The sequence below is a fragment of the Filicampus tigris genome, chromosome 11 (assembly GCF_054856515.1).
Source record: "Filicampus tigris isolate MCC_2025a chromosome 11, RoL_Ftig_1.0, whole genome shotgun sequence".
Classification (NCBI taxonomy): domain Eukaryota; kingdom Metazoa; phylum Chordata; class Actinopteri; order Syngnathiformes; family Syngnathidae; genus Filicampus; species Filicampus tigris.
The window spans coordinates 19,346,815-19,368,499 of NC_141227.1; the positions used below are offsets into that span (position 1 = coordinate 19,346,815).

Below are 21,685 nucleotides of genomic sequence, written 5' to 3' on the forward strand. Positions count from 1 at the left end.
ATATTAAATCAACTACATAGATTGATTCTAGGTTGCAGTTAAAAAAACTGCAAACATATTGCGCATACTGCGCATTTTAAATTGGAGGTGGCAGGAAGTACACTTCAGTGAAGGTTGTTGTCTCACCACAAGAGGGCAGATGGAGCCCGGTTGAGTGGCACTCTCCCCCATCACCGCCACACGAGGACAGCACACTGAATACATATTCAGCACTCACATGCATAGTTTCACTGTGTTTATTTCATCCACATAATAAATAGAGACAATCCAAAGCAATGACACCAGACTGGAATGGAGGCTAAAATAGCTTGGGATGTGAAAGGAATCAAGCTTGAATGGTGATTATTGTATATTGGACTCGAGTGGCGAGAGGGTTTGCTACAGTAACGCATTGGCAAAATGGAGCAAAGAAGCCTACATGTACTATACCGTATATATGTATAAAAAGAAACGTAAAATAAATCACACAACACTAATCTGAAAACACACGCACAAACAGAGCGGCTTGATCGATTACTTTTGCCCATCCCTGTGCTAAGAATTATTTGTTTGTTTAAAACACGTTTTTAAAGAATACAGCACGACGACAAAGAACAAAAACTCTTGCAGTGCCTCAGCGACTGCTGTGCTAGTGTTAGCGCTGAGGCTAATTGAGCTCGGCGAAATATTTGACTCCGAACAGTTGAGGAAATCAAATACGGCTGCTGCAACACACAAAAACACATATTTAGCATCGATACACACTTAGTAATATTGGTAACCTAATAGTTTAATAGCCTAAGTCATTTTTAACTTAATATAAGACTATCAGTACAAAATCCATATGTGCTTGCTAAAAATTAACTTTTTTTTTTCTTTACATCTGTGTAGATTTTCACTGATGCAGGTCATGGTAATTCAACAAGATTTAATTTGTTGTATCTTTTTTTTTTTCCTTGTTTTCCGAAAACACTTAAAAATGACTCAGGAAATTATACTATGAGGCATCATTGCAGGTAAAACTGTCCAGGATCTATGCGCGACAAACAAAACGGCGAGCTTGAGAGTGACACTGGTAAAACAAAAAACGGGTTCAATCCAGTGTTAAGAGAGTGTAAGAACCACACAGCTTATATATACTCATAGAGACGACAAGTTCAGTCCTCTTTTGTTTCTTGGGATCCCTAGACGCTCCCTTTTATTCTTGGCACTTAGTGGTCAAAACTGCGCGTCCGCGTGAAGCAAAACGCAACTTTGAAATCATTAGTCAATAAGACCCTTTTTCACAATGACACCGGACCACTGCGGGTCCTCTTTTTTTCCCCCCCAAGAGCTATATTTGCTTCTGCTGCGTGCATTCGCTCGCCTGAGGAGATGCTAACAAATTACTGGAAAAACAACGTGAGTGAGTTTGCATGTAGGATTTGTGATATTCAAGTGTTTAACATTAGTTGCATTTTTTTTCATCTTGATTTGCATAATGTATGCATTTCTGAAGTACAGTGTCATTTTCCGTACAAAGTGAGCGCTTTAGTTGTTAACTTTTGACGTTCCAATTAACTGACAGAGTGCGAGTTGGAATGCTGACGAAGGCTAGTTAGTCCAGATTGCTAATCGTGCCGATTGCACTGCTTCCTATGGAGGCAACTGACCAAATTTGGCCGCAATTGAATTTTTAAAATGGGCAGACGTATCATGTCACTCGTAGATAAGGTAAAAAAATAAATAAATAATTAAAAAATGCGAATGTAAAATTCTTTTTAATTTTTTTTAATAATGTTCACATTTTAACATTTTATTTAGAATTAATGTAACTATAATGTATGGGTTATTTACTAAAATAAACGGAAATGTAACATTTGTTATTTGACTTATTTACAATTAATCAACTAATCAATTATGAAATTATATAAATGATTTGAAAAAATAAGACCAATTTTAGGCTACATTATCCAATAAATATAATGGCATCAAATGCTAAATGCTTGAGAAGGCCGTATACTCCTCACTGCTGCTATAATACTACTGTCGGTTTTTGTGTGATTAAAGAAAACAAAGGAAAATCTATGGATGTTTAACAGAGAAATGATCATAACGATAGCTTTGCTAGCATTAGCGCTTGCCCATGTAATCAGCCAAGACGGCAGTTTCACCTATGAGTTAAATTAAAATGATTGCCAGCTGGTCAGCTTATATGAGCATTTTAGCATCTCAGCTGGTTTGTTTTTCCTCAGCCTGTCTAGCGCTTCTTTTCGTTCCATTTTTTTTGTAACCTTTCATTAAGACAGCCTTAGTGAATATACGTAGCAGATATGAAGGTATGTCCAGCAAATGACTGAGCTGAAGTGGTCTGATGTCACAGTGAAAAGGGTCCATTAGTCATTTAGCTTGTCACATCAATACGCCACAGTGAATAGATGAGCAGGTGGACTGTGGGTGAAGACTGGGTCATCTTTGGCACACAAGTTCGGAGGATGACCCGACTTTTGTGTGTATGTGTGTGTCAGCACCAACAGCACCGGTAAGGGAAGCGCTTATAAGTTCAGCGACGGCCGTCTTGTGCCCACGGAAAAGCATCCTAGTTCCGGCGGCCGTTTTGCGTTTACGAAAGTCCTGCTCAGACCTCGCTCACCGGGAGGTCGGCGTCGTCCAGGTCCAAGGGCGGCTCGGGCACGTGTGGCTCCAGGGCGCTCCGCCGGCGCCACGGCGACTCTTCGTCGCACGGGCTCACTTTGCCAGGCGGGTCTCCTGCAGGGAGAGGCGGGCCGGCGTGCGGCTGCGAGCGGGCCGGGGCAGCAGGCTCATGAAGTGCTCGCTGTCCCACGCCAGGCTGCGAGCGTGGGCCGCACGCGACGACGACGCCTGCGCCGCCGGCATCGCCCCAATCGGGCTGGCGGGGTGGCGCGGCGGATACGGGCGAGCGAGGGACGGGGGGGCCCGCAGTGCTGCGGTAGAATGTGGAGCGGCCGCTGTGCTCCTGCAGAACACAATCAAAACATGAATTAAAATTTTCATTTAAAAAAAAAAATAAGAAAGCATGTTCTGGATGTTAATACGAATAAAAAGTGGTTAGAAAAATGAAACCAGCCTGTGAGGCTTGGATGATGCTTTAGCAGTGTTGGTGCAGTGTTGGCCACGTAGCATTGTTAGAGTGAAGATGGTGGAAGTAGCACAAGTAGTAGTAGCAGAAGAAGAGGAGGTAGTGGAAGGAGTGGAGAGTCAGCGGGTTTTTAGTTTGGTAGTCGGGACATGTTGCTGAGGTGCAAGTAGAAGAAGGAGGAGGAGGAGGAGGAGAAGGAGGAGGAAGCCTTAGGAGGCCTCGGTGCTCAGCAGCTTGTCGCTCTCAGATTTCAGTCTCTGGAAACACACAGCACACGCGTCAGGCGACGGAGGCAGGTGGCAGCGGTCAGTTGGGCAAAAGCTGTTTACGCCAACGTTCAAGTGTCACATGTAAATACACCAGCGTTGCGGAATGTACGCTTGTGCGGGATTAGGCGGTTGACATTTTGTGTGTGTGTCAGAAGGGAGAATGCAAAACTTCAATTCACAATCACGCTGTAAAGTATTTAGATTGCCATCAAGGACGTTATTGCTATGTAAATCTGGATTTTTTTTTTTCTTTTGAAATATATTGTTTCATGAAAGGTGAAAAGCTCAAGTGATAAAGACAACAATTTTTTTACAATTTATTATCATAATCATTTTGTGACGTTGTCGCAGTGAATGCTTAAAAGACTGCAAGTCGAAGTGTTTAGAAAGTTGATAACTCTAATTGAAGTGGCTAAACAAACCAAAACATTTAATAATAAATCTGTTACTGTTTATTGTTTGTGCTTGTGAAAAAATATACGGGATGAGGATCTTGAAAAAAAGAATCGCATATTAAATCGCAATCGCAATATTTGGGAATCGTTCAGCCCCTATTTCGCATGCCAGTACTTGCATATGAGTGCTCGCGGATACAGAGTACTGGTACTTGATAATGCCATTACATCCTGAATTTGTGATGGCAAAGAGTACAAGTGTGATAAATGTAAAAACTAAAATGAAACTTTGTGATGTAGGAATGCATCTGGCTAATAGTCAAAGTATCTACTCAGTTGCGTACACAAATTAAATTTTTGCAAGCACGTTAATGTAAGTACACAACACAACACTGAAACACGGTTATGCAGAGACTCGCGTACAGTATGTGGCAGCCGTGTTTCAAAAGGCGAGTCGTTTTACCGCATTTAGTTACATTTTCACAGTGGTTAACTTTTCTTTATGGCAGTACAGCAATCATGATGTTAGTACACGATCAGGAAGGTGTGGGAGCGCAACGACGGAAATGCTACTGTTGCGTTGACGGGAAAAGGACGGGTGGGAGGAAAAAGACATACAGGCTTCGGACAGGAGGGAGGAGGAGACACAAGCAGGAAGTCACACATCTAAGACAGGTGCACAGCTGCAGCAGGCTGCAGAGAGGACAGAGGGCGATGAAGGAGGGGGGGGGGGGAGAGAGAGATAAAGAGGATGTGAAAGATTCACAAGGAACAGGAGGAAACACGTTCATGTAGCAAGTGTGCTCTGGCATGTGTTTGCTTTTTTTTTTTTTTTAGCCAATCATGGCAAGTCAAAAGAGGCGGGAGGGAGGCAAGTCGATCCGGGAGGGGGGGGGGGGGGGGGGGGGGCGTTGGTTAGATGACGTATTGATTTCTTCTGCTGCATGTGCGCCATGCTTGTGGCCAAGTCAGCTCAGCCAGCAAGCTTTCGTGACCAAACGTCAAGCGAGGAGCATGAGAGAGGCAGCGGGAGGCGTGAAAGGGCAGAAGAGGAGCGCTTGTTGGGTTATCAGCCATATTCAGGGTGTGGTCGGGTTTATTTAGAAGGGGGGGGGGTGCTGGGGGAAAAAGGGAGCGTCAGATGCGTCGCGATGAGATCTGATCTGCTCGAGGAGGCGGGGCCGGCCGGTGAGTAGAAAACAGCGTTACAGTAAAATCAAAATGTGTTGCTTCAAAAGGAAGGGGAGGGTGGTTGTTGTTTGGGATCTTTTTTTTTTTTTTTTTTCCTTTTATAGACGAGCTGACGTACGTGCTGCTGCACTCCCCAATTCGAGACGTATACCTCTGTATACAGGGGTTCGACAGCCGTCTGGCCTGCCGCATCTGCAACAACATAGCGCAAAGCAGGGTTAGAGCAGATGGGCTGTCTGCCCGAGGAGAGAGGGAGGAGGGGGACGTAAAGGATGCGCGAGAGAGAGAGACAGGAAGACAACAGGTGGCCGGGGAGGGAACAGCTGTGTCACCGCGTCGGGCACACGTGTAGAAACAAAACGACAAAATGGAGGCGGGGACAGAGGCAGTGTCTCCCCTCGCTGGTGACACGAGGCTCCTTCCGGACTCTCTTGATTATTTAAGTTGAAGTCATGTGGCATGCGGTGAGGGACGTCTACGGGTCAGTCACAAGTCATTACATCCACTGCATGCGCAATACATCGACATTAAGGCCCTTTTGCCACATTCTCGCAGGACGATTCAGTTCTTCGTTTACAATGTCAAACGAGACTTTCGCCGATTCGCGCACTCGCGAATTTTGAACCGGACAACTTGTGGCTGAAAAACTCACCTGTCAGCACTTTCCGTCCCCGCCTGAGATGACACCTTGCTCTTTTTAAAGAGTCATGCTAGCGTTGGCTCCTTGAATATAGCTGGCCGGTATGGAAAACCATTTGTGCATTTTATTTGCAATCCTTTATATCCCGCTCAAGGTCCATGCATGACCTACTTTTTGTCCTTACTAGTAAGACGATTTACTGCACTAGTAGAATAACTACAATGCACTAGTATAAAGGCTGTGTCTTCCTGGAAATGTTTTTTTCCACTACTTAGTGCTACTTTTGGCCAATTACAATTAGGACTGAACAATTAATCAAATTCAAATAGACCGCAATTTTTAAAATGTAATTTCCAAATCGCAAAGGGAATTTTGGGGGGGGGGAAATTTTGTGATTTTAGTCGCTTGGCTGGTTTTATTTTATTATACATATGTACATTTTATTAATTTACTTTACATAAGTTCAGTGCTTAAGCAATGTTTCAATAAAAATGAAACAGTGATAAATCCACAGATTTGTTTGTATTATAGCTGTAATCTGACTGATTTATATTTAAGACACCCTTGTTTGGTTGAATTCTGTGAAGCCATCATGCTGAACGCTTAAAAGACTGCAAGTCAAACCGTTTAGTAAGATAACAAATCCACTTGAAGTAGATAAACTGCCTTTCGTATTAATTCATGATTCATTTGCCTCGATTCTAGCGCAAGCCTAACCTATAAAACCACATTCATGTATAATAATCTGATATCGTTTATTGTAATACAAATGTATTTACTGCTTTGTGTATGTAAAAAACAATAATCGTATACTAAAGCGCAACATTAGGGGGGAAAAAAAAGCGCAGTTATATTCTTTTTTCAATGTCATTCAGCCTTAATAGAAATATGATCTCACACTCATTCAGCAGCCATCAAATGGCACCATGGCGAGCTGATTTGCACACTACCACTTATTGGAAACGAGGCTTCCGAGTTGTGAGTCAATGCAGTGTGGCGTCCCTTCGAGTAAAACGAATGATGATGTTCTGTGGCGTGAGTGACACGTACTGTGGCAGCGGACCTCCCGGGTCCACGCTGGGCCACGATAGCCCCCGAAACGGCCTTGATCCAGCTGTGCATCTCCTCTGGACTGTCGGCCTAGAAGATCAAGTTCATTCAAAGGTGAATTTCACTTTAAAGAAAAAAACAGAATATGCGTGAATAAGTGCTGTCAATACTTTACTGCTACACCGTATGTACAAATTGTTGCCTAGCTGAGATTGAGAGGGGCAAGGGGGCATCAATAATGACAACTACTAGTTTAATTCTATCCTTTACAATACCTGTATGTAAAATGTCCTCGACGTGGTGACGACCTCAAACAGATTGTCACGCATCATAATGTCACTGCGGCGCAAAAAGAAAGGTAAAGCTGTCACATCCTTACCGTGTCTCAATCAAAAAGACCAAGAACTTGTCTTGTTCAATACCTCTGTTTGCACTCCTGCACTTTGTGAACTTCCTTCAGCGGGATCATCCTCAGCGGCTCTTTCTCCTGACGGTGGGAGAACGATAAATGGTTTCATTTATTTGGGCACATTGTTCTAAAATCTCCAGCTGATAATGAGACTGTCTTGCAGCAGACAGAGAGTCTGTGTCCTCGGGGCCTCGTGTTATCTCATCACAGTGACTGTGGGTGCGTGAGCGGCTTAAGATGACAAGTGAGGACGGAGGCCGGAGGGGCGCGAGGCATGACAGGACATGTGAAGGGAGGCCGATGAAATTCCTCTGACTGCAGATAGAACATGCCAGGACACAGCGCTGTGTGTTTGCCGTTTTTTGCCCGCCTCGCGCTGTGGAGCTGATTCTAATCCGCAAGTGTCACAGATTTTTAAAAAAACAAAACAAAAAAAAAAACAAAAAAAAAAAAAACCCCACAAGATTCCTGAAGAGTGTGTTGTAACTCAAGAGCCAATTTACCAGATCTGACTTGAAGTAGCTCATGGAGTTCTCCTCCAGGAGAAAATATCGCCGTTTCCAGTTCCTCATCTGACCAAGGGAAAATGAAGTAGTTAGTTCCACGAGATATCAACGTTGCTCTTTGCGTGATGATTTACACTAAATGCACTCAACAGACATTTCAATTGAAGAAGTACAACAGCTCTTTGTATACAATTTGTGAGCTGTATTGGAAAAAGTCAGCATTTACAATGACCATCAGCCATTTTGAGCATTTATAATTTGATTCTTTAAAGTGCATCTTTCAGCAACATGGTTCAATCACAATTAGATGGTTGTAGACAAAAAGAAAATCCAAATGGGTATCCTTCAAATTTTAGGGTGATCCAAATGGAAGTCAAAATGCAAAGTGTAAAGGGGGAATCAACTTAAAAAAACATGACCTATGTGACAGCATTTGTGTTGGTGCGCCCCATGAAAATTCTATCGTGTATCTATCAGGCTGGGTGCTGTGGACAAAATGTCATATCTTTAACGCTATTACTATGACAACCAAGCATTGGTTGTAACAAAAAGCAAATGTGCTGCCACTGTGCTTTACCGATCAATTTTAAGCTGCAACAGAAGTGCTTGTTTGAGTGCATGCGTGTGTGCGAGTGTTAACTGCATTAACGTGCGTTGTTTTAACAAAATAGCAAAAATAATGCTTAGTTTTCACTTAGCAATAGTATTATCGAGATATCTTGCATGAATATCGAGATCCGAAATTTTGTCCATACCGCCCAGCCCGAATACACACGTCCTACGCTTGCTGCAAGCAACACGGTGCATTCAATGTATGTTCACAACGCTGGCACATTGCGCTTTATTGATTAGAATCTTTTTATGCCTGTGAGAAGCCAAAATCACAATCGCGATTCGATTTTCATTAATTGTCCACTCCTACGTTAAAATACCACCTATTACTGTGTATATGAGAGGGATGGCAGAAACTCACCACGGCGCCTTGCTTGACGCAGTAGCCCGACTTGATGACCATGTGGTCCTGGGTCGGCCTGCCCAGGAAATAAGGTAGCTGGCTGTGCGAGCGGTGCATGGCCTCACGTTCCGCTCGCTCTGCCCCGTCGCCGCCTTCATGCTGGAAAGGTCGAGGAAGACTGGGTGAGCTCATACGAAAAAGTGACATTTTACCTCTTTAGGCTCACGGCTGAGCCGGAGCCTAGCCCAGCTGACGTCCATGAATCTAATGTGTATGCTGAGAATTCCACACAGGGAGGCCAAAGCCAAGATTCAAACACAAAACCTCAGAACTGTGATGCAGGAGTGCTGACCCACTGGCCAACCTTGCTGTCTCAGAGTCAATTCATTTTAACGATCCCAAAATTGCACCTTTTGGAATAGCATTGCCCCTTGACATCAGGATTTTCCAAAAGTTCAACACACACATGTGGGTCTATTGAATCTATTGTTCCGCTAGTGATTAAAAAATGAGTCATACACAAAAAGTGACTCACTGTTTTGATCATCAAACATTTGAATACGGTGAGCTTGTGTTTTCCCAATTGTAGGAATCAATGTCACACAAAAGCTGTTGACTGGCTTGACTTTGTCTTTATGACACCTGCGTGGGCTTTTGTTTACCTGCGTCTGGGTCACAATGGGAACCCCTCCTATGATCTCCGTCTTATAGGACACTTGCTTCTTGGGTCCCACGGAATCCAGCAGAGACTTGTGGTTCTCGGAATTCTGCTGGCCGTCGGAGGCTTTTGGAACCTGACGAAAAGACAGACAACACCCCAGTGATGGAAAACACCCTTTTCCATTTCCATTTCTCTTTTTTTGCATGAAGAATTAAAAGTTCAAGCATATCGTGCAAACAAACATCTGCGCACGGAGACTCTCGATGTGTTTTATGAATATTGTGCTGGGATGTTAAGGCATCACGCTGAATAAAGCAAACAGATTTTTATCCCTGGACTCGAGTCAACATACAGCTATACAGCAACTATACAGCATCCTGTTAGTCATGCTCGCTCGCTCACTCCCATCGACTTTTATCATCTCAGTCCCCTCAAGAAATAAAGGGTATTTGCTTCTTCAAGTGACTTGACAGAAAAAAAAAAAAAAAAAAAAAAAGAGTCAAAGAAAGGAAGTGCATGTCACGTGATCGTCTTTGTTAGCCTCACCGTTATCTTAGTGGCTTTATTGAGCGCGTTGACCCAGTCCACCAGATCCTGCTGATCGTTGGCCTGGAGGAAGACCTTCCTCATCCCAGCATTGATGACTAATGAAGACAAACATAAAAGCAGCAAGCACGGGGTTAAGTGTGAGAGTTGCTGTTGAAGTCTGATTGCTGCTGGTGGAGGACATTCGATTTGGATTTAAAAAAAAAAAAAAAAAACTGCACCACAGAAATAAGTGAGTTTCTCTGCCCGTGATGTGGAGATCCTGAGTCACATTCAAGCGATGGTTGGACTACACTGTCCAAAACGGAAAATAAGTTGACCGCAAAAAGCACTGTAAAATCTAATTAAGTGGTCACATAATTTCCCGTGTATATTCCTAACGCCTCTTGTTGAGGCCTGGCCGGTCCTTTTTGGAATCGGTGTTTCAAAAAAAGTCAAAGAAAAAGTAATGAAGCTCTTGCGAGGTTTATTTAGGTCTAGCATTCAAACTTAAAATCTCCCATCATCTTAAATTCTTCAAATTGTACAACCTCAAATTTATTCTCACTGTACTCCAAAATGATGACTGTCAACTAAGAGTGCTGTTTGACCTTTTAACACAAAGATGTTCTCGAAAATAAGTGAACTCGGAAAGACATTTTTTTTTTCTCTCTACTTGTGCATGAGTCTGCACAATTCTGCTGCCTCGTTGTGCAACCGCCTACTCACTTCTCAGCATGGCAAAGGGTGGGTGGGGGACGGTGGAGTAGGGGGCGGGTGGGACTCAACTTCAAATAAATATTAAAATGAATTTTCAGCGAGCAGCTCCAGTATTTATTTTTAGGTCAGATGGTGATTAGCTTGGGCGCATAGTATTTAGGACATCCTGTCTCGGGCTTGTCCATTTCCATAAGCACAGAGGATGTGTGCGGCGAAACCTTCACTTTCTTCTAAATGCGGCGTCTGTGTCAACATCTGGTCAGGTAATTGCGCACGGATGAGACCTCGCTCTCCCACTTTCGCCCCACTTTTGCCGTAAATAATCGTGTGAACTGAGCTGCACTCTTCTCGCCCCGTGGATGTGCAGCGCTGTCCGCACAGATGCGGGAGTATCCCGGTGTGAGTCATGGCCGCAAACTGAAAAGTGTGCTGGGAAACGAGGGCCCCCGCCAGCGCACGGATGGTGTGTCAGCACCAGATACAATGGCACACTGTCCGGTCGGGTTTCTCTCTCTTTTTTGTTTTGTTTTGTTTTGTTAAAAGCCACCTGCGAGTGTGACCTCTGTCTGCCTTAAAGTGCGCGGCCAGGCACCTCTTGTTTGGCGTCGCCGCTGGGGCGTACGCAGGAAGAGGCGGAGCGGCGGGACCCATTGATGTATGCAAAAACATGTCGCCTACAAACAGCGTTTAAAAATAACCCCTTGACATCTGTGAATCAGGTTCCGATTTGAGCGGCGACATCCTGTCAGAAGCTCCGCAAAGCTCGCGCGCACATCCTCATTAAGTCAACTTCTTGTCACAGACGAGCATTTCCTGCGATTGAAGCAATCGAAAAAGGAGGATGATAAACAATAAGAGGGGATTAGAAGCTTACTGAGAGTGTTTTGTGTTTTAGCAAAAGACCACAAAGACGGCTTATTAATGATTCCTCATTGGCTTGTGACATCGCCCGTGTGGGCGATTAAGCCAATGAAGCTAAGCTTAGAATTTCGTCGAGACGGGACCTTCTTTACTCACAGGACGGTTAGTCTCGCTCTGACCTTGTGGCGCTGAGTTATTAGCGCTTTGTTGTTTCATGGTGAGTCATCTCACTTTGCTGCCAAGTTCGGGCCAGAGAAAATCACAAAAATTAATTCTTGGAAATTTAGCGTCGCCCATCTGTTTAGTATACTTGATTCAAATTTGGTAATTACGGACCATATGCACGACAAGAAATTTTGCATTTGCGGTGGAAAGGTGTGGATGGCTACGTGTTTGTGGTCTTCGCTTGTTTCAAGCTACTGGGATGCCATCGGGGGGAATAATCTCATTCTTTAAATGAGCGATATCGTGGGCTTGCGTAATTCAATAGTTCGGTGCTGAAGTTTTTCAAGGTGGAACTGTCATTAAAAGTTGTGACTTTTACTTTTTAAAGGTCAAGGGATAGTGAATAGTTCATCTTTGAAGAACACATAAAATTGGTGAAAATGATTCTTAAATGGCTGCCAAAATGGCAGGCTCCCGGATCTTTTCAGGCATGGGTCCCTGGGACATTTTTTGCAGGTCTCCACTCATGACCCAAATTTCTGATAGAAAAGTTCTGTGTGGTATTTCAACAAGCATGCCACAGACATGTTATTAAGACACCTGGGAACTGTTTCAAACTATGAAGTAAAATTCCCAATATGTCTCCTTTGACTTCTCGTAGCTGACATCACATTCATTTTCAGCGCCCCCGCATTAACGTTAAGATTTGGCCTTGTGCCTTCCCCAAAAAAAAAAAGAGAGAAAAAAAAAAAAAGGGTTTTCACATGTGCAAGCAAATGCTTTAAAAGGAGCTTTCTTTTTAAGTTTGTATGGTCACGACCTGACAACAATGTGTTAACGGCAATACTCTGCCAATGCTAGCCAACAACTCTGCTGCAACGTGGCCACTTCTGCATCATTGTGTGTCGACTATAAACACTCTAGATGCCCTTGTGTTACTTGTCCCGCCTCCAAAATGATCTCAGCAAATTATTACAGACCTCAAACGTGTAGGAACATAAACTTTCTTACCAAAGCAGAACTCTGCCTTCGGCCTCAACTTAGTGGCATCGCTGACCTATAGGAGAACAAAATTGATCAACTCTCATGTTAATGTCCATCCAGGAAGCCAGAGTACCCAGAGATTTTAAAAATGTAAGCAAGCGAGGGGAGAACATGAACCAGAACCTCCAAACTGTGAGACAGACCAACTAGGTCGCCCTGCTGTCTCAAGTCAGTGTCATAACAGTCTTACCTTAGAAATGTAAGTAAGCTTCAGGGAGCCCACGCAGTCTGCGTCCACCGGAAGATTCTGTGGAATAATGAGAGGAAACATCAGTAATAAATACTCATCAATGAAAAGTAGGCGAATTGCAGGCTTCTTTCTTTTTACGGCGCCGAAGATCTGTGATTGTGACTTCAACCTCATTAAAATTCAAGCCTTTGCATTCTATAAAAAGAAAGGGAGCCGGTGAATTATTCAATTTTTCTCCGGCGCTACAACATCCATGAATACTTCATGCAACAACTGAGCACTTGCACACGCGGCCACACTAATGCGGCGTAACGGCACGGTCACATCGCAGACGTGGCGATGACGACGAGGCCCGGCCCGATTGCCTCTCTCAACTTAACCGATGCTTTGACCTGCTCGTAAAACACTGTCGCCTCGCAGTCTGCCCGCGCTTCTACTTGGCCTGATAACAACTGATAACGTAAGGAGGGTGGGCCTCAGATAACGTGCCGATGCTACGTCCTAAGCTAACGCTAACTCCCCGCCTCCGCCCGGCCATTACCTGCGGGTTGTCCATGAACCACACCAGGCTGCCCTGCTGCGTGTCCAGGATGAAGTAGCGGCGCAGGAACTTTCCACTGCTCTCGTGCTCCTCGATGTCCAGGAAGCCACATATGCGATTCTGCCGGTCCACGTAAGGCATGGCGCCGCCGGGACATTCCCTGGCCTGCTCGGGCCGAAAAAGCGGAGGCGGAGAGGTGTGGGGGGGGGGGGGGGGGGGGGGGGGGGTGAAGGATGGCAATCAAGAACTCCTGGGTGGAGGAAAGAGGGAATTAAATGAGGATGAGGAATTGTCCTGATCTTGGCTGTAATTCTTGAAGGCTGTTCCACAATAATTGTGCTGTGATTGACAGAGAGGGCTCAGTGTGCTGAGAAGATCACGTGACCCAAAACAAAACCTGTCCCACCCACTTTCTCTCTCCCTGTTTTTTTTTTTTTTTTTAAAAACTCGGAACGTCCCTGTTTTTCTTCCCCAGTAACACACGCGCACACACTCTGTCACATTCTATTCCATCTTCTCCACCCACCCTGGCTTGCTCGTTCTTTCTGCTTTTTTTTCTCCCCCACTCGCTTTCTATCTCTCTCTCCTTTTTTTTTTTTATCATTCCCGCTATCCCCTCCCAACTGCGCTCTCATCTGATTTGGCAAGCCTCCGGCCGGCCCACTCAATCTCCTCCCCCTCTCTCCTAAAGCTGAGCGCCCACTGGAGCGTGGCGGAAACGAGAAAGACGACAACGACGACAAAAAAACAAAAAAAAAAACAAAAAAAAACCCGACAGAAAGAAAAAAAAAAAAAAAACTGAGGCGAGTGAGTTAACCCCTGCGGGAGCTGAGGCGGAGGAAGGCAGCGAGCACAATTTAACCGGCAGACATGTGACACACACCTGAATGCTACATCGCACTCAAGCAAACTACATTGGTGTATACAGTGCAAGCCCATAAAAATTGCACAATTTGAAGTCTGACCTACATTCTGTGGAAAAATACGCCTCTCTCAACCCACAGAAATATACCAGGCAGGGATGGCAAAACGTGTGAAGACCATAAAAGAAGTGGAAGCAGTATACACGTCTATGGCGCGGCTGTTCGGTACAATTCAGTAAAACCATGCAATTCCCGGTGGATAGGGAGCAAAAGCGGAAAAAAAAAAAAATCAGTAACCGACACCCCCAAAATTGCCTATATTCATAGTTCAAGCTTTAAATATGGCACCAAAATATTTGAATATCATTTCAAACTCATCTTACAACATTGCGCTTACAAATAAATGGCTTAAAGATGATTTGATTTCAAAAAAGTGAACCAAAAGTGCGCATACACAAATACATGTAGTCTACGTAACTTCCACTAACAGCCCGAATTAAACTTTGCTCCCTCCCACCATAAAATGATCTATTCAAACTACTACTTTCCTATTAACTAAGCCTTTAGCGGCATCTTAGCACCAACACAAAAATACATAAATGCAGCGGTGCCTTGCGATATAAGTGTGCCGAATGGGTTTCCCGAGATACGAGCTGTCACTGGGACGTCATTTTTGCTTTGACTTTGCAGGTGCAAAATGGAGACACGAGCACTGTATGATGAACTCAACTCACTTGACAATAAGCAGCACTTTGACAAAAAACGAACAATTCTACCAAAACACAAAGGGTGCTGCAACACATTCAAATATAACGGTACTCAAAGTCCTATATTCTTTATCCTCTGAGAGGAGTTGAGACATCTATCTAGAGACACCTATGTACAGTATAGCCATCTGTCTGTCTTACACTGCCCCTGTGAGTGTGTTCTATACTTTTCTGTCTGAAATATCGACTACTGAGAAATGTCTAGTTGAACAGGTATAAATCATGAAGTCTCAGGATCGTGTGTACGACACCACGTCTCAATGCGAAGTTCTCTGTGTGTGGGCGTAGCGTTACTGTCAGCGCACTGTGGCTTCAGCCTGTTTAAGCCGCTAGACTCCGCGTGTGAGATGGCTTCTCGGAAAGAAACGCAGATAAAGACGCTCTTTCTCCACGACATTACTAGCGCCGTGCGGGCGGACGGGCGACAACAAAAGACCCGGTTGTTGTGCGGCACGGCGTCTGGAGCGCTGAGAGCATCTCAGTCAGACGCGACGTGGACTTGAATGGTCACACACACAGTCAGGAGAAGATAACCATTTAAGCACAGACATAAGCACCAATTGTTGGGTGGCTGTGAGAGATGCTTCTGTTAAGTACAGCCTGCAAATGAGGTCCTGCGTGCAGGTTTAGTGTCAGAAAAAGCCATGTCCATTTTTTTTTCGCCCTCAAGTCAGAGGCATAAACTACTCGCTGAAAATTTTGGCTTTTGGGTGAAATTTCAGGAGGAACGCAAAAGGCACTACACTATTACTACTAGTACTTTTTGCATAACTTGCTGTTTTTACGAAGGCACTGAACAGCAAATATCAAAACAGTTGTGAATTTTGACATTCGGCTCCTCACTAGAGAACGAGCTGTGTGAAAACATATTGAACAGTTGACATTAGGGATGTCACGATATACAAATGTCACGATACGATATCACGATCTGAACCTCACGATACGATAGTTATTACGATATTGTGGGGGGGCTGGCGATATATAAAACGGTCACGATACTGCATAAAGGCTCACAATGTTGTGAAAAAAAAAAGCTCATATGTAAAAAAAAAAAAAAAAAAAAAAAAAAAAAAAATCACAATATTTTGTTTCTGTACATAATAACAGCATTCACAAAGAAATAGGCTTGGCCAGTCATGTGCTCCTATTGGCGATTAGTGTGGGTCTTAAACATACGTGGCATCAAATTAAACTGCAATAATAAACTTACTGCACAAATGGAAAACAACTTGGGTTTTTCAATAGATTTGCTGCTATCAATATCGTGACATGACGACTACGATATATCGTGGCAATTTTAATTTCATGACATTGACGATATTGCTTAACTTTTTGCGTGTATATTGATAACTAGAATTTCTGTTTAGCAAGCATGACATGAAATCCAAAAGCAGAAGGTTACAAGGGAAGAGGAGGGAGGTGTTCTTGCGGGGGTGGGCTGCTCAGACAGAAAGCCAACATTTGCTATGCCGGGGCTTTTGTGTCCGGCGTCACGTGGCGGCCAACTGGTCACGCAGGGACGGTGATGGCTCATAAAAAAAATAAAATTTAAAAAAATAAAAAACAAGCACGGGCCAGCTGGGCACCTCGGCAGAGTCAATATTTTCATTTAGACAGTCATCTCAAGCCCCTGTTGTAAGGAACAGCTGCTGTGGAGCATGTGAGCATGTGTGTTTCTCGTGGGGTGGCAGCATGCTAGGTTTGACAGCATCTGCAGACCGAATGGTTACAAGAATGGGGCTTGCTGGGGTGCCCTTGAGCAAGGTAGGTTAACCTAAACTGGCCACTTACTAAAACAATATGGTATGGTCAACTATTTATGAATATGTTTTTTTATATACATTATTAATTTACAGTACATATGAATCACTTAGTTTTACTTCTGTTTTTGATTCTTTTTAAGAGTGTAATTCAGCAGCCCGGCGAGACAGAACCAAAAACTATTTTATTGATCATCAGGGTCTGGCAGAAGTTTTTATTTGGAAAATTAGGTGCATCCACCTGTGCTTTTGTACATGTCAAACCACTCATCTACATCATAGGATATTGTGGTAAATAAATAAGCCCATAAACGCTAACACAAATGAGTATGAGGGATTCTTCAAAAAGGGGGAAAGGCCAAAAGGCTCATTTGGTACAAGTACCTAATACTTCTAAGAAAAAGATAGCTGGATTTAAGAGACAATATCAGCAGTCCTCCTAAAAAAAAAATCGGGTTTATGGCTCTATCAATTTCTAAAAGTGAAATTGATTTTTCGACAGCAATGTCATTTGAGATCATACAGCCCTACAGAAATATTTTTGAAAAAATGAGTTTAGTTGAACTTCTATCCTCAAATAGACTCAAGTGAAATATAAACAGTGAGTGACACAGACAAATGCTTATTTTTCTTAGATTCTGCCTGCGATGCCCCGTCTGACAACACGCCATTACATCAGTGTCGTAAAGCGACACAACTGTCACTTTCGGTGTCGTAAAACAACACAAGTGTTGCGACGTTGACGTGTTGTAGCAAACGAAGTTCATCACCGGCCGCCCCGAGGTATTACTGGTATGAATCTTTTAAGATTAGCTGCAATCAGAATAGCCAAAGCTAGCGAGGCAAACTGCTATTCTCATCCACACAACCATCTTATTTTCAAACTCTCTGACCCGCGCAGACGTATGGAGAATATGCCGCCTTGCTAGCCAGACGTCGCTGCTCCACAGAACATTTATGATCAAGCTTTTTGGCCCCGGTACCGATTCCGCTACCCGGCTGTGCAGTATCGGCCGATGCCGATACTGTACCGATACCTCGCCGTTTGAAAAAAATCCAGAATAACCGCAATTTTTGGGGTAATTCCTAAGAATTGCACACTCACTTGGATGTAAAATTAGTCCTATTTAAATCATCACTTGTGAAGTATTTGTAGTAACATATACACACAAAATACATATGTTGAATAAACAGCCTATTTTCATAGCTTTTCGTGCTTGTGAGAGTGAGACATGGGATACATACTGTATTCACATGAATGTACATTTGTAGTAAAGCAAGTTGCAGCATTTCTACTTCTAAAATATATTCAGTGATTCTAACCGACCCCCCAATGCGTGATGTCACATTTATATGCTGCCAGAGGGGCAGGCGGTCGAGTGAGTGAGATAACAGAAGTCCGTTATGTGGTTCTAAAAATGGTTAACACCTGTTCTGTTTATGGTTGCTCTAATCGGTCAACTAGAGATTTTATTTTGTGAAACCGGCAGTGATTCAAATTAACCAGAGGCAAAAACGAAGTTGTTTGAAAGCAGACGCGCACAATGGCTGTCAAATCTTCAACGTGACCCCTTAACACCATCACAACATACAAGGTTATGATATGATGACTTTTATTATCAGCCATTGTTTTCTTTTTACTTGTCATTCAAGATTTAGTTCGCACTGCTGTTCAACAATAATCTGTTAATTACATAGGTATACAAATTTCATATCCGTTGATGGAACATTATAGAACATTTTGCTAAGCGATGTGTTGTAAACAAACTCGTCTCTTCGTTCAAATAATGATACCCGTATCGATAACCGGCATCTGCGTTTTATTTGTTAGTACCGGCCGATCCGATACCAGCATTTTAATGCGGTATCGGGAAATCACCCGATACCAGTATCGGCATCAGAACAACACTATTTGTTACTATCCATAAGGGGGTGCCACAGGGTTCCGTATTCCGTAAAAACATTTAACTGCTTGAAAAGTTTTAAAGTTGATCCAAATTTACCTCACTGGTCCTTGGGGACGATAATGACATACAGCTGCTTGCTCTCATGAGCCGCAATATTACCGCGCTTCCCCTTTCACCTCCATTACAATTGGAGGCCATTAGAGAAGGGCTTGACAAAAAGCAACTGTATTCTGTACCAAAAATAGCACGTTTGAGACACGTGTACAAGTCCTACGTGTTGAGAGGTAGAACCTGCTGGCAACATTTTTTTGGGGCAACGCTCATTCATCAGAGCAAAAGGGAATCTGTTTGCAGTGTCTCTTTCATCTTACCCCCTCCCTCCTCTGTGCATACCTGCTTACATCTCCCCTCTCTGCTCACCCCCCAAAAAAGTTAATTGGAGGCAATTAAGTTCAAAGAGGCGGCTTGTAAGCAAAAACTGTATTTTTGAGGGGTTTGGATTTCATTCGCATCAATCAGTACAACTTTATTTGTGATCCAGATGATGATGCAAGGCACCACTGTGTCGAAAGTGTCGGAGCCCTAACGACAGCGACGAGTGTGCAGGTGCTTCGGGGGAGGTCAAAGGTCAACTGTCCAAAACACCTACGGTCACTCCTGCCACCAAATGAGGCACGTCTCGGCCCGAGCAGGTTCGACAGGCTTCGGCCTCCTTCCTCGAAGACGGGCTGGTCGGACAGTTGGCCCCACTGGGCTCGGTCTACAACCCGGTAAACCCCACTGTGCACCGCGAAAAAAGATACCGATGACACCGACTATGACCTGGGTTAGCCGAACGAGCTAATTAGCACGTATTTTAACAGCAAGTGACTGAAGTTAACCGGGAGGAACGGCTATAACATCTTAGAAATATTCATACAGCACACAAACGCTATATCATCATGTAAAATTAATTAAATAAATGCATAATGGTGTCTCGAAGTGAATTCTACACCTTAACCCGGTCAAGCTATAGCTGGCGAGCATTGCTGCTACGAGGCGTTCCCAGTGACAAACCTCATCCCGAGCAAAATTCCAAACACACAGTTCCGTTCAACGCCGAGTCGGATACTTGGCGAGGTTAGCCACCTTACCTAGCCGCAGTATGTGGCCTCGGTTGCCGCCTGGCTGTTGCTGGGGGACGCCCTTCTCCGCCTCAGCCCATCTCTCAACCAGCAACACGGAGGAGGCTCCCGCAGGCGACGTTCAACACTGCGGTCAGGCCAGCCTCCACACGGAAAGACGAAGTCAAACCAGCCGCCTCACCGATTGCTAATACTGTGCATTACGGTAATCCGCCGCCAGCTAGCGGCGTTGGCCACCTTCAAAATAAAAGATAAACAAATAATGCATGCATATCAGTGGTTTGGATTTAAAATAATGTAATAGAATAACTTCTCCGCGGTCAGGCAACTAAGGAGAATGTAAATGTTCTCAGGATTGCACTAAGAAACGTTCTGAAGTTGAGAAGAAGTTAATGTTTACTCTGCATCAATGACTGAAATACACCTGATTTAAAAGAAAAAAAATTAGAAATTCTATTTTCGTTATCCCAGTCATTGACACAGATTACCATTAACTTCTCATTCTACCTCAACTTCAGAATGTTTCTGGGTGGAATCCTGAGACACCTTGCACTCTCCCTAGGTGGTTTGGTGACATGAGCGCAGGTTATTTTATAACATTATTTTAAACCCAAAGCACTGACGTGCCATCATTAGTTATTTAGCCCCCGCCCCCTTACCGTAATGCACAGTATTAGCAATAGGTGCGTCTTGCTTGACTAAATCTTAACGTGTAGACTAGAGGCTGGCCTTGACTGTCACTCACTGCGGAGGAGCGGCGCAGATCGCCAGCAAGTACGATGGGCAACACTGCACATAAAACTGGATTGATCTGGCTTTTCGGAACGATGACATAAGTTAAATGATTAAAACATGGAGATATATTTTGTTTTAGCTTTGTTCGTATGTAAAATACATAATTTGCTGATAACTTTAGCATTCCTTTCTGTTTTGTTAAAAGCCCAGAGTGAGGGGTTTTAATACTGTACTGTACTTCTAATAAACTCTTGATTAAAGGAGGGACAGCCTTTTCTAGAGTGTCGACGTAGTGACATCTGGCGGTCACATTATGTATTGGCCGATAATTTTCTTGTCTGGTACTGCTTGAGACCAAGGATGGGCAACTTAAATGCTAAAGTGGCCCACAATGTTTCATCAGTGCTACTGTGTGTATGACAAAACTGTATGAGAATGTATGATAAAAATGCTATTTTAAATATGGGCAAAATACGTGCATACGTGAAAAATACGTGCTCTTAATATTTTGTTTTCGATCATGCATTTTTCAATGCATCTAAAAGATCCACTATACTAATTCAGCAAAACAAGGTTTGAAGCAAACAACAAAATAACCACACGCTGTAATTTTTTTTCCAGTGCGATGGGGCCATCTTGCATAAAAATTAGCATTCATGGACAGCACAAAACTGCTGAACAAGAAACCAAAATTAAATGCAAGATCTCATTTTGGACATTTTTTTTCATAAAAATCAACTTACTCAAAATTTTAATATCATTGAGATGCTATGTTTGACCTGAATATCATTCCAAATTCACAGAAAAATGATAGGCCTACTCACATTGTAGCATAGGGCAGTATAAGACCCAGTTTAAGCGCAACTAAGTGACATCTAGTGGTGCTTGGTGGTATTACAATTTAAAACTACAGTTGAACCCCTGCATATTCACTCTTTTTCCTTTCTTTTTTCCCAATATTTTGGATTTTTTCTGCCTCCCCCATTTCACCTCATTTTCTGTGGAAAACATCTATTGAATGTTTATCAGTGGTCTTTTGAACATTTGTGTGTGTGGGGGTGGGGGCGTTTGTAAGATAGATATATAGATAGATCAAATTAATCAAGTGACCCGCGGGCCACGCGTTGCCTATCCCTGCTTTTGACGTGAATGGGTCGAGTCTGAGACGAACTGTGGTGCCTTCATCCGTTCCAGCCCCCCTCAACACCTAAAATTTGTTTTTAACTTACTTTCTCTCGTAAGAAAACTTGTACTCAACAGCACTGGATTGTAGTAAAACATATAGTAATACCATTTGCTTTCCATATAGTAGCGTGCAAAGGACAGTG

At 43.5% G+C, this 21,685-nt stretch overlaps 2 protein-coding genes across 4 annotated transcripts in view; one reads left to right on the forward strand and one right to left on the reverse strand.

Moving 5' to 3' along the window:
- Window positions 1–220: 220 nt before the first annotated feature.
- Window positions 221–19,831, reverse strand: plekha1a (pleckstrin homology domain containing, family A (phosphoinositide binding specific) member 1a). Of its 2 annotated transcripts, XM_086044709.1 has the most exons (13): window positions 19,632–19,831; window positions 13,202–13,451; window positions 12,661–12,717; window positions 12,438–12,483; window positions 9,702–9,799; window positions 9,157–9,288; window positions 8,513–8,653; window positions 7,537–7,605; window positions 7,047–7,111; window positions 6,900–6,963; window positions 6,625–6,714; window positions 5,053–5,126; window positions 221–2,956 (listed from the first exon to the last, which is right to left on the reverse strand). In XM_086044709.1, exons 2-13 carry the CDS (start codon window positions 13,340–13,342, stop codon window positions 2,707–2,709), a joined length of 1,227 nt encoding a protein of 408 aa, XP_085900835.1. In that variant the 5' UTR covers window positions 13,343–13,451; window positions 19,632–19,831; the 3' UTR covers window positions 221–2,706. The 2 variants fall into 2 exon arrangements, with proteins under 2 accessions (XP_085900835.1, XP_085900834.1); XM_086044708.1 differs by lacking the exon at window positions 5,053–5,126 and having other exon boundaries at window positions 19,632–19,829.
- phactr2 (phosphatase and actin regulator 2) overlaps window positions 19,106–21,685 on the forward strand; it is a 28,601-nt gene continuing 26,021 nt past the window's right edge. The window contains exon 1 of one of the 2 annotated variants that reach the window (XM_086044702.1): window positions 19,106–19,268. The gene's annotated coding sequence lies outside the window, so the exon portion shown is untranslated. The remainder of the gene's footprint in view (window positions 19,269–21,685) is intronic. The other variant, XM_086044706.1, reaches the window with a different exon arrangement.

What these genes read in the sequence shown, in the direction of transcription:
- plekha1a (XM_086044708.1), bottom strand. Translation starts at nt 13,342, where the DNA reads ATGCCTTACGTGGACCGGCAGAATCGCATATGTGGCTTCCTGGACATC. An exon ending in GAAGGCAGAGTTCTGCTTTG is followed by an intron (nt 9,800 to 12,437) that starts GTAAGAAAGTTT and finishes TGTCTTCATTAG; the next exon opens with TCATCAATGCTGGGATGAGG. An exon ending in CCATTGTGACCCAGACGCAG is followed by an intron (nt 8,654 to 9,156) that starts GTAAACAAAAGC and finishes CGACCTTTCCAG; the next exon opens with CATGAAGGCGGCGACGGGGC.